This window comes from Triplophysa dalaica, chromosome 1 (assembly GCF_015846415.1).
Source record: "Triplophysa dalaica isolate WHDGS20190420 chromosome 1, ASM1584641v1, whole genome shotgun sequence".
NCBI lineage: Eukaryota > Metazoa > Chordata > Actinopteri > Cypriniformes > Nemacheilidae > Triplophysa > Triplophysa dalaica.
In genome coordinates this window covers 5,955,801-5,969,081 of record NC_079542.1, presented here as the reverse complement: position 1 = coordinate 5,969,081, position 13,281 = coordinate 5,955,801, and the positions used below count along the sequence as shown (strand labels likewise).

Below are 13,281 nucleotides of genomic sequence, written 5' to 3'. Positions count from 1 at the left end.
CTTTGAATTACAGCACTTAGATCCTATTTAGATTGACAGATTTAACAAATTTCAAAAGTTCTTGATCTATACATACCATATTGCCAAAGCATAAAAGACATAAAGCAGTAAAAATGAAAAAATATTTAAAGATTAAATAAGAATAATAAAACCAAACTTAGTGAGATCAGAAATGATAATATTTATAACATAATAGAAAAAATATTGATAAGCAAAAGATAGAATATGTGTAGAAGTTTCATCCGTGGCAATTAGGTATTTATAGACACATGTAACGGTAAGAGTTAGACATTTCATCTGTGCTTTTTTCTGCCCATTTAAGCTGCCTCAAGTTACAGGAATGCTCTGGGAAACGAGGAAAAGGTGCATAGTTCAGCCTTTTAACAGAGAGCCATGTTTGTCTATGCAGACGAAATGGATTTGCTCTCCAGCTCACACAGGCCACAGTGGATAATGTGCTTGTGTGTTTTTAGCTCCATAATTTTATTAAATCCAAGATTATCCGCCTCTTTGAGCGGAGTGAAAAAGTGAGAAGATGAGAGTGGAGGTGTGGATTTACACAGTCCTGTTTGGACTTCTGTACTTTTCATAGCCCCGCCATTAAATCAACTCCAGAGGCTGTGAGCTTCTGAGCAAAAAAGCACAGTTATTCAATCATTACCGGAGAACTAAAGAGCTCCCCGGCACGCATTACTGTAAATCTACCGCAGACCGCTATTCATAGAATAATATAAAAATTAGACCTCTCCTTTAGAGGTTCTTTCACCTCTGACTGGGCACAAATCGATACAAACAATTTTCAGGTTATTTCTGCTCAAAGCTTCTGTGTTGTGAAGGAACAAATAAAGCCGTGGGAGCTACAGAAAGGAGACATTCGGCAAGGCATTTAAGAACAGACGCTTGAGGCTGAGATTTGGAGGCAAAGGTTGCCGAGAAGTTTTTGTCTCAGATCGCTGATCTTCAATCTGTCACTGGCCAGATTGAGCGCACCCGCTGAACCCGTGTGGCTTTCCACTAAATTCATTCCAGCAGCTCTTTTTATTTATCGGGGCAGCGCGTGGCCTGCTTATTTCACCATTACCTTTGGCTCTTACGGCAGGGGTGGCGAGACCTCTGACAATTCCCTCAAATCATTCCAGAATCCACCACTCAGTTCAAACCATTTCTCTCCATCACATTCTCTCTTTTTCTCTTAATCTCATGCTTTCAAAGTTTCTCACTTCTGAAATTGCTTTTTTTGCTGGTCTCTTCAAATTAGACTTCAAGCTGCCTCACTTCCCTTCAAACACCTCTAATTCTTTAAACTGTATATAGTAGGGATGCACCAATAGGATTTTTCTTGCCGCTACCGATTTTAACAAACAACTTTCATCCGATTCGGATATTGGTCAATTGCGTATTACTTAACAAAACTAGCTAACTTTTCTGCATTAAATTAGTTTTACTGAACACGAATTGGATCCATTCAACATTTAAAGAGAGGCACGAGTTAAGATTAAAACACAATAAACCAACATGAAAATATATCAAATAAACAAAGTCTGTGGCTGTGTTGTTGCCATTTAATTATTTTGCTCACATAAAAACTTTGGACTATTCAGACATGAAACTCAGTGCCTCCATGCAGTTAAATCATTAACAAGCCGATGGTGTTAAATTAATCCAATATCCGCCGATTTAATATCGATGGCCGATACATCTGTGCATACCTAGTTTAGAGTATTTATAACCTTTTAAGAATTCTGGGAAGACATATCTGGGAAGAGTTCAAATGGTCTTATTAAAGTTCCAAATGTCAAATTTTAAGATTTAAGTTAAAAAGAAAATCAAACATTTGAAATCCATATTTGACACCAAAATAAAATCTGGAACTCTAAAATGAGGACTTCAAATAAAACCTTAAACCTTGCGGCTTGTAGGTGAAAAGAGTACACTGACATAAACATTTTCTGTTTTTCTGATTAAAACGAGTCAAATGACAATTTTAGTAAAGCAATTATATTAATCTAATGTAAAATTCTAAAAAAACAATAAAAAAATTCAGATGTTTCCAGATGTCCCTCTGTGCATAAAATAAACAATAGATGTCACTATACAGATCACAAACAAATCCAAAGTCTCTTTCAAGATAGATCTGATTCTGTTGTGGATGACTTGAGTGTATTGATGGAACATTCCAGATTTTGTGGTAATGACAATACTGCTCTTTATAGGCCTTATGCCCTGTCAATTAAACCTTGTAATGGGCTTATTGAATATTACCTCACTGGAAAACCAACCAAATGGCTGGAAGAAGAAAGATGAAAAAAGAAAAGAATTAGTCACGGCAATCAAATCCTGTTCATGTCTCTGAACTGGCAACAATTTGAGACAAGCCTGTGCAAATTGTGGGCTTGTAGCTGGCACGCCAAATTCTCCGCTATGCTGTCGAATTACCCTCACTAGGCCCTTTTTTTGATCGGAGTAAAAATATTTAGCCGCAATTACAAAAGGAGGAAAAAACGACGTGTAGCTAATAATGACATTAAAACGCTGATGTTTAGTAAAACAGGCTTAGAGGACAGGGCCATGTGGAACAGCCACAGCCAACCTTTCACAAGAAACACAGCGGCAGCAAAAGGGGGAATTTCCCAGCCAAAGTGACCCGGATAGAATGACAGAGTAGATGCGGAAAGTAAACTAAAGCTTGAGTAATAGGAAGATGTGCCTGTGTTTCTCTCACTCTGTCTCTGTTGTTTTCTCCATGTTGTGAAACTGAAATCTGCAGGATCGGTTAGCACTTCTTAGGCGCTTTTGAGATACATAATGTATCCTCATGTATCTAATGTAGCAGCTATGCTTGTTGTTTATTGTGACTTTGTACAAACAAACAACATGTCCAAAGTTTAAAGTAGGAGCAATACTATAAGTTTTCTTGAAACTTCTACTTTAAAATAAGGTTATTTTTGTTGAACGAACAATTAGAAATATACTTTTTCAGCATTTATGAATCTTTGTTAACGTGAGCATTATTTATGTTAGTTCATGGTGCATGACATTACGTTTGATTTTAATTACGTTTGAATTCTGTTGTGCTTCTTTCAATACCGAAAGCGAATATTTTAGATAAACATAAGATATAGAATCAGAAATGTTTTTTTTCTGGAAAGCTCCATTTGCTGTACATAAAAGTAAATACTGCATTTCAGTAACAACAGCAAATGAAGTCAATTCAGACCTTACACGTGGATGTTTCACTCACAGGGTTGAGTGGTGCTTATCTCACTACATACAAGCCCTCCCTGCCCTTCAAAAACAATTCAGTCTTATTTGTGCCTCTTTAAGTCTAGACACCTTTTAAACAATTGTTTAGGATGATTGTGTGTTAAACAAGGCAGGTATGCTTGAAGGCTACAGGCAGAGACATAGATTGCCAGTTAAAGCAGAAAATTAAGTGTGTTGAGTGTATGGATAGAGACTGTAGTGAACACACAAATCCTACATAAGGGGGGAAATAAAGAATTACAATTAACATACGTCTTATATGACAATATATATGTCTTGTATATGTTAATTGTTTTTTTAACAACAGAAACAGTTATTAATCCTCAAATTAAGAACAACACAGTTTAAACTGTGACTGTTTTTTATTAAACCTACCTAGTGCTGGGGCCAGGGCTGCCATGTTGGGGTCCAGATGAAAACCACCAAACAGGAACTGGGCATCAGCTCCCGAGGGATCCATCTTGAGGCCAGGTGGAAGGCTCATGTTCTGCGTCAAGTAGTACTGGTAGAGCTCGGCTTCCGAGGGTGAAGGCATGGCCCCAAGACCAAGCCGGCCGTGCTGCATCTGGGTCATGTTCTGCTGAAGCAGCATCATGTTGTGCATGTGTTTCTCACTCGTCATGTGGATTCGTAGGTTACGTGCTACATTGGTCTCATAGTCACATACCTCACACCGCCATGTGGGCTTACTTTTTGGCTTGGTTGGTGAGGGGGCACCACAGGGCCCTGCCATGTGGGTGGAGGACTGGGCTGGGTGATGGTGGTGGGTGGAGGACTGGGCTTGGTGATGGTGGTGACTAGGGTGGTGACCGCTGGCCTGGGCAGCAGAGGAAACGGGCACAACCCCACCGGGCGCATGCCCGAACACCTGTTCACTTGCCGAAGGAATAGTACCCCCATTCTGTAATGTCTGCATGTTGTTGAGATGTTTGTCAGACTGCATATGGATGCTTAGGTTGCCTTTGGTGGTGGTGGAATAGTTGCAGACCTCACAGCGGAAGGGCTTGTAGCCACACGTGTAGCTCTCCCCACGGGCGAGACGGGGGTGACTCTGCCCGCTGCTGCAGTACCCACAGGAGCCTCCAGAGTCAGGGTGCTTTTCCTTCATGTGGGCCTCCAGGGTCTGCTGGTATTTGTAGTGCCAGTTGCATTTGGGACACTTTAGCGTCTTGCACGAGTTACGTGAGTGCATCATCGTCATATGGCCACCCAACGAGCGCGAGGACCCCAAGATGGTATCACACTTCGGACACTCAACCCCGCTGCCTCCACTGCTGTGGTTCTGAGCGCATTCACCCATTCCTGACATGTCACAAGGAACGGCGTGATGGGGGTGCGTGTGGGAGTTCGGTGACGGGTGAGGGTGGTGGTGGTGAAGGTGGTGGTGGTGATGGAGGAGGGAACCGTTGTCCTCATCTCCCTCTGCTGGGCATTCATTTGGTTCAGGAGCTGTGGCACTATCTCGATTGGCACTTTCCTCAGCGGCGGCGTTGGAGGCAAGAGGGGAGGACGTGCTCGCAGAGGAGCTCGCGGCTCCGTCCTCTTCTGCCCCTCTACCAGCAGCGGCCGCCATCGCCATGGGGACCACGGTCCCCTGGCAGTTAAAGCTCAGAGGGTGTTCTAAAGTTCTCCCTCCACCGTCTGCAGCCATCCCTTCGTCTGACCCCCTAATAAAGGAAGAGGACATGGAAGCAGAGGCTTTGCTGCTGAGTGCAGCGCTGGCTGCGGAGAGACAAGCAGAAGGCTGGAGAGCGCTACTAGGCATTAATAAAGGAGATTTGGAGATGCTTTGGTTTGAGACAGCCGATTCCCCCACAAATCTGCCACCGCTGCTGCTACTTCCACTACAGGCCACCGCAGTGCCTTCATCCTCAACCTCTTCATCCTCCTCTTCTAAGAGAAGTTCCTCGTCTTCCTCCGAGGCCATCTCCTCACCAGGAAGGAGGGCCTTGCTTTCACAAGTTCCTGCCTCCCTATCCCCCCCTCTATAAGTCCCCTGTTTTCCTACAGACCCCTCTGTTCTCCTACCCTGTTGCGTGGACAGAGCGCTGGAGTCTTTGGCTGGGCCTGGGGTTGAGGTAAGGGAGAGTGTTTTGGGGCTGCCAAGGCCACCCAACGTGAGAAGGGCTTGTTGCTGGAGACCCAAATCAGAGTCTTTCCTGAGGAGGCTTTCACCTTCCTCACTATTGCCACCACCTTCTAAATGAACCCCGCTGAACGTGCCGTAGAAGCTCTGGCCTGAGTTCATGGGTACTAGGGTGGGCGGCGTTGGAGAGTTCTTATTTTTTGGTTCTAGGAAGCTAATGAGTGGCTCTTTATCCTTGCCAATGCCCTGTATTATGGCAGACGCTTGCTTGTGCCCTAAGAGCTGGCGTTCATCTTCACACAGGGTCATGCGATGGTCATGGACTGCGTGCGTGACGAAGGAGCGTGCGTAGCCAAAGGACAACTTGCAAAGGAAACACATGAGAATGGGCTTGCCTTTGCCATAAAGGGCCAGTCCTTCGAATTTGGAGAAATCCACGTTGTTGGGAACATCTTTGGATACACAGGACTTCTTGGCGGACCCGTCACTGTTCAGGTAATCCTTGTTGCTTTTGTGCCGCACATCAAAGACGCGGAAACTGTGCAGGACAGGACTGAGGCCTGCCAGGGTTGAGGTATTAGGGAAACCTTGGTCTGAGGAGCCGAACCATTTTCCGAAAGACGAAGCTATATGGAACGTATTGATGATCTGAGGGTACACAGAAGAGGAGGTCCCAGCAGGTTCCCCCGGCTTTCCCGCACTGGGGAGAGAGTTTGGAGGGAGCAGCCCTGGTTCTATGCTCCCGTCGCTTTGGATCAGCTGGCTGAGGCTCTCCACAATGTAGGCGGAGCCATCAGGCCGGTAGACGATCTCTCCAGCCAGGTTTTCCACATCACTACTTTCCTCTTCTTCCTCCTCCTCTCCTTCTTCACTCCCACTCTCTGTGGCTCCCCTCCGATGGGAGGGCTGTTGCCGCATGAGCATGGGCATGCCCCCTCCGCTTGGCACCATAGGTACGCCAGGAAAAGGCTGCAGACTTGGGAAACAGCTGTCAATCTCCATGTCGTCCAAGTCTTCCAACTCTTCGTCCTCTTCTCCACAGCTCACTGCCTCCTGCTCGTCCTCCTCCAACCCCTTTATTTTGGGGTGCAGCCGTCCGGCAGCGGAGTTATCGCTGGTAGCCTGGGACTGCGTTTGTTGCTGCTGTTCTCGCTCAGCCTCACGAGGCGCTTTGGGGTTTTGGAGCTGGGCTGAGTGGGGTGCAGCGAGAGACAAGGGCTCCAATGAAGGAGGCTGGTTGCAAGGTGGGACCTGTGCGTTTGGGTGATCTTTCCAGGGTTGTGGATGGTGCTGCTGCTGGGAGGTGGCGGAGGAGCCAAGCCCATCGTCTGTCCCAGAAACCACGGGAGACTCACAGCTTTCCATGCTGATGCCTACATGAGGCGTTCATCGCATCCAGGCCTGATGGGGAAAAAAGAAGAGAGAGAGTGATTAAAACACTGCTCTATGTACAATGTCTCAGAGAACAATAACATGTGGAAAAAAAACTATTTTCGTTGTTTCTATTCAACATAATTTTCAGTCCTGCGATGCTGAACTTTCAACCAGACATACAAAGTGTCTTGATAAATGGTGATGCTATGTATAGAAAGAAGAGAGCAGCTTAATGTATAGTAGATTAGATGAGAAACAAAACTGTGAGATCTAATGGTGGAAAATAACAGAGTGCTCATTAGGTTAGATTAGGTACTTAAACACAATACCTCAGACAAGCACTAATAAGGCAGCTCAGATGCCTCGTCCTGTCATATCAGCCAGTTACCATCTTTTATCTAGACCTTCCACACAACACCCCGAGTCTACCATGTTCTGAATCCTGCATACATCTTTTTTTTTTAATTAACATTTGGTCTGAGAAACAGAGTAACAGAATAACTTAATGGATAAAAAAGCTCCATTGTGCCGCTAATTAGACACAGTGAAACCCGCCATCAGCGCATGATCCATCTCACACCCGCAGAAAGAACTGAAGGTTACGGAAATATATTAGCCACGCTGTTTGAGGACCTCCATTATAGATCCCACACATACAGATACACAATGTTTGAATAGAGGAGGCATTCAATGGAAGTGTATATGCTTTTTGCAGCATGTATATAAATATATACACAACATAAAGAGATAAAAACTCCTGAAATACAACAGCTGTGTTCCTACTCCAAATGCAGCTGTGTTTAGATCTAGAATCCAATAAGCTACATGCTCAGTCTGGTTTCAAACACTTCTCCGCCTCTGAAATAATAAATGGGGGCCGAACTTTCCGAAGATAGCGCTGCCCTGAGCAACGAAGAGCCATGAGCAGTCCACAGTTTTGAGCAGATGAGAAGAAGAAAAAAAGAGATACTGCTGAGCTAATAATTTTAATAAAGGGATGCAGGCAGCATTGATTAAAGGGGGTAACCGGACTGAAACCAATAACTCTGGCCTGCCCTTTCACCCTCCATTGCTGAATATTACATGAGAAAAGATTCCCGGCAGCATGCTAACCAGCGTGTCCTGCCTGATTAGCACATTCGCTGCCTCTACTTGATTTATTTACTTATTTACTTAAGGATGCAAATTTTAGCAGTGATCAGACGCTGTGTCTGCCGCCCCACCCCCATCAAATGTATTAACATGTGAGCGCTTGGCTAGGGAGATTGATAACATTTGACTCCCACTTCATGAATGTCTGATGAAAATTTGACATCCCCCCATTCCCAACCTACAAAGCCCTCCCCACTTATCAAAACTACGATATGAGGTTGCACACAGTGCCAACATATACATACATATATCATTTTAAAAGGAACCTAAAAACTGTATGTGATAAATGAATGGACATTATGAATTAAAAAAAATATTACCTATTTATAAAATGAATTAATTGATTTATATATAAATATATGTTAATGTATATAATTGTATAGTATATTTTTTCCTAAATTTTGAAATGAACTTTATTATTAGAAAAATGGATATTATATAAAATCATTACTAAAGTATTTTGTCTAATATTTATGATTGATTTACTTTTTCAAACAATTAACAAATAACAAAATAGTACCAGAGGAAGAGTATTTTGTCTTATTCAATAGCAATAAGATTTAAATAAGATAAATACAGTTTACATGATTTCTAATGACTTCCAAAACAAGACGGCTATGGTAAAGTGCTCTGAGGTTTATAAACAGCCACAGAGAAATCCAGATAAAGAACTCCAAACATACCATTCCAGGAACCTGTTCATAATGCCCACTCAACACAACTGCATTATGGGATTGGACCTAATAGACGCCATCTACTACTACTTAAACAGCTCAAAGATTTTGGCTCTGCCAATCACAAATGCTCCCTGAAATCTTCCATGATACGCATTTCATTTCTAGCAATTGAAATGGCTTTGTTTAAAGAATTAGACCGCGCTAGAAACCAGTGGCCCAAGCCGTCTGGGCGCGTCTGCTGCTTACAGAAAACAGGATTGGCCTTTAAAATGGAGATGGTCTAATTCAATAACCACCAGTGGTTACTGATGTGCAATAGGATTGTCTGGAGTCTGCCAGTCGCAGATGGGCGGCCAGATATAATGCAGTTTGTCCGCTCAAGGTCTGCTTTCAAAGCGACACCTGTTTAAAAGAATCTTTATTCTCCCCTCAAACTAACTATTTCTGTAACGCCACAGCAGAGATGTAACACTTCTTTACCAGACACAATATGAACGTAACATCCTGTGCAAGTCAATGCTTTTCGAATGTTGAAACATTAATGCTTTCTTTTGACTAAACATTGTTAAATCATGTTTACTGCTACCTGCAGAAGTCCAACAGCACAATAAATGCTCAAATCTGGTATACTCACTAACAACTTCATTAAATGATCTGGCGCATGACTGGAAAGGCCTTTGGATAGCAACATAAAAACAACTTTCTTCTCTGCTAACATTAGGCAGAATAGAAAACATTTTCCCTTCAACCTGCCAAACAAAACAGATAAGGTTTTAATGTTTAAAAAAGCACAGTGCATAATGAACACTGTCGGACGCTAGGTCTGGATCTCATTTAGAGGGGATAGAAAATGAGATAAGTTTTTATTTATGGGCCCTTTCATTTGGAGGGATTTACCGGCTGAGCAAGGAGGGAATTAAGGAGCCGTCTGATTATAAGCACGCACAATCACCTGACCAAGGGCCAGGCCCCCAGAGGCCTAGCGCCTCTCTCCTGGGGAATTAACTCCTGCTCGGCCCCAGCTGAGAACCGCCGCAGGGTGCGGCAGTGACCCCAGAAGCCCACAAATACAGAACCTACTGCTGAAAACGACTGTTTCATCACCTCCCAGTGGTCTGGACTGGACTCTGTTTTTCTTCTTTCAGCCTTCCACCATAAGATCTAGCCATCACGCAGAGTGGCCACTACAGGGTTAGGGCGCTTATTGAAAAATCAATGACGTAAATGCAAGGCAACTTACAGGAATATGTGAGGAAGGGAAGGTTCCTATGGATAAAACGGAAAGGGCTTTTTGATATTCCACAAGGAAATGTTTTCATTGAAGTATACAAACACAGCCTGAGGATGCCTCAGAGAAATGTCTAATTAAAAAGCACAAATAAATAAATTATATTAGAAGAGTGTGTCTTCAACAGATAAGATTCTACACCAAAAAAGGAGACTTTTTTTGCATCTGTGCCTGTAGGAAATATCAGTAAAGATTTCCTATGTGGGGGGGATTAGGAGAATATGGAACATAAACAAAGGCAATATCATCAACTTGTAATCAGTCTGGAATTACATGAAGAGACAGAAGTCATTTTAAACCCACAAGAACTGTGGCCAAATCTCCAATATTACAATCGGTAAAGGTTTGAAAATCTATATCTATATTTGCTATGTAGACACTTAAAGGGACAGTAACACCAAAAAATGTAAATTCTGTCATCATTTAACCTGTATCAATTACTTTGTTCTGCTAAACACAAAGGAAGTTATTTGGAAGAATGTCAGTAACCAAACACATCTAACACCACATTGACTCCCATGGTATTTATTTTGGAATACTGACGTTCTTCCAAATATCCTCCTCTGTGTTCATGTAAATACTGTCATTATTTACCCTCAGGTTGTTCCGAACCCGAAAACGTTTCTTTGTTCTGCTTTTTGTGCAAACTGTCCCTTTAACCAAAAGTTTATTTGAAACTTTTTTTTGCAAAGCATCCAAGATACCCAAACCTTTGTTCTATATGAATTAAGACTTGCACAGCTAAAAGAAATTAACACTAATAAAAACCTAACCAAACAACTTGTGACATCACCTAACAGCAATTGGCCTCATCCAAATGAAGTCCTCACATCCCAACTTCAAGTTCAGACCCTGTGCGCTCTATAAATGTCTATATAGGAAGTATAACCTATAAAAAGTTATTTACAAAATTATTCACATATCAACACATTACTATTATCAAACCCGTGACCTCTATCAACTGAGCTACAGAAAAAAAACGATGGTAAAAACGTTTCCTCATCCCTAACATTTAATGTAGACAGACTGACAGAGCGACACTTCAGTGGAGTTGCTGTGTCAGAAGGCAAAGAGTCACCTCAGGTCGATGGCACTCTGGCTGTAAACACTGCTTCCCGTAAAATCAATGATCTTTAGTTCAAGCTATCAGTCTGTGCAACAGAAATAGCAGTGGCTGCGGAGAGAGTGAAGAAAAGTGAGAGAGTGCGGAGCAGATTGGCTACGAGTACGTAAGAGATGACATAGCAGAGCTATCTATGGCACGCTGCTGCCACTGCACACAGCTGTACTGCCAACCGAAAACCCGCTCCCAACATGCATCTCTCCCACAGACCGGGCCTGCACCGTTAAATAGATTATATTTGTTGTGGAAATGCGAGGCACTCCTCCGTGACTTTTTGTAACGGTAAACATCTGCGAACTCATCTGTTCCTAATTGGTCTCTGGCCTGAACAAAGACGAATTGATTCCGAGGTATCAATAGCCTTCTCTGTTCTGGGGGCCGAAACGGAATCTCGGTGATAATTTTCGCTCTCGGGTAACAAGGCGAGATCTGCGAACGCAATCAATGTAGCAAAACAAAGGGAGCATAAAAATGTTTTCCCGACAACGCGCGCGATGAGGCGCGAGGCCGAGTTTGTTTCGCCGACGAGATCTGGAGCGGGCTGAAACCAGCCGAGGGGAATCCGTGCGCGGGCCAAGCGTCTCATCACTTTCGGTGAGTGCGAAAGAAACAGGCTCCTCGTGTGTAATTAGAAGTGGTTAATTAGCTATGGGTTAATTACTGGGTTCGGAGGGGAAAGCTTGCAAAGAAAGAGCTGTTCGGGGTGGTAAAGCGAGGGGAAAGAGGCAAACGCGCAGCAGGAAGCTCCCAGTCTCCTGCCAATTAACAGGCAGCACGGGGGGCTGGCAGAAGAACGGGGCTGGGGGTACAAATGAGCTTCACGGCAACCCACTCGATGCCACGGAGCTAAAACCGCACTCGACATATACACATTTCACTATTAAAAATGCATACTGTTAGAGATTCTCCACTCAGTGTTGTTTTTTGGTAAGCGCTTCCATTTGCCCAAAAGGCACTCATTCCCTCTCGACACCGTATGCAAAGAAAGAGAAATTATACGCTTTTTTTGCTTCACTTGAAATTCTAATCTGACTGTTTCTAGCACCACGGTATCACTATACCACACAATAGTAATACCACAAGGTTCCTAGGTCATGCAAATTGTATAAAAATGGCTAATCTGTAAAAAAAAAACCACGAAACTAAAAAAGTGACCCAATGTATCCAAGTAATATAGAACTAAATTCACATCACATGTAAAAATAAACTGGACGCAGTTTCTATTACTGTAAAATAACATATCGTTTCGGCTGCAACGCATCGTCTTTTTTTCTCAACTCTTAACCAGTCTTACAGGAAAGTAATCGCACATTATTTCCCTCCACCTTCCCCAGTGGTTGGCCAGGATAAAGCTTTGTGTTTCGTAAGTGCATAAATTATCTCAGGGATAAAGTTATTGATGTATAATCAGAGATGGGTGATCATGTTCGTGCTGCAAAAAGCCCTCCATTCACCCCCAGGCACCGTGAGTGCGCACAGCATGCTCCCCAACACAGAAGGGAGGAGTACAAAGAGCTTATTTCACAGGAAAGAGAGAGAGCATACGTTTATTTACCCATCGTGAAGAATGCTCTGCATCCTCATGCGAATAACTGCGCATTTTGCATTTGTGAACTAGAACAGTTCGAACAAACAATTAATTACAGGAAGCGTTGTCCACACAAACACACCTAAGATGTGTTTGAGGGAAAAACAGCACATAAGAGTGTTAGTGGAAACATACTACCTTATGTAAGATTCAATAGGCATGACATTTCTAATACAAGGTTCGGAAACTTGCGTGGCACCATATTTTCAAATTTAACTCCTGTTGGTAACAAAACTTGAAAAAATCGGACAAAACCGAAATGCATTACCTTCACTTTGGCGATAAACGTGTGATATATTTTATTGTAAATAAAAATGTCTAAACCTTACAAAAATGTATTAACAGCCATTAGGATTAAATGAATAAATATATGTTTAATTCTAGCTACGAGATTAGAATAAATTATTTTGAAAAACAACATCCTAAAAGCAGTAAGAGTAGAAATAACAAAATATGTTTCTCATTTAGATGACAGACGGACACATGCACGCACAGTCAGCCAGGCCTTACAAAGGCTTACGTTTTCATTAATTATCAAAACGTCTCTATTAATAGCTCAAGGAAGCACCTCGCTCTGTCTCACCCTTTCAAGAGAGTTGCGAGAGATACAGATAGAGCAAACGTAAACGCCGGTGTCAGATTTGAAATATGCAAACTACATGGCACCATGCTTATCTGTCTTGTGTAAAAGAGGACGGTTGACTGGGTCACAGAGAAAAGGCTGAGCTC

At 42.8% G+C, this 13,281-nt stretch overlaps 1 protein-coding gene across 3 annotated transcripts in view; it reads right to left on the bottom strand.

Moving 5' to 3' along the window:
• Positions 1–13,281, bottom strand: part of zfhx3b (zinc finger homeobox 3b) — a 142,719-nt gene that overhangs the window by 88,845 nt on the left and 40,593 nt on the right. For all 3 annotated transcript variants that reach the window (XM_056770081.1, XM_056770233.1, XM_056770156.1), the window contains exon 2: positions 3,640–6,751. In XM_056770081.1, the coding sequence (XP_056626059.1) occupies positions 3,640–6,715 (3,076 nt within the window). In that variant the 5' untranslated portion in view covers positions 6,716–6,751. The remainder of the gene's footprint in view (positions 1–3,639; positions 6,752–13,281) is intronic.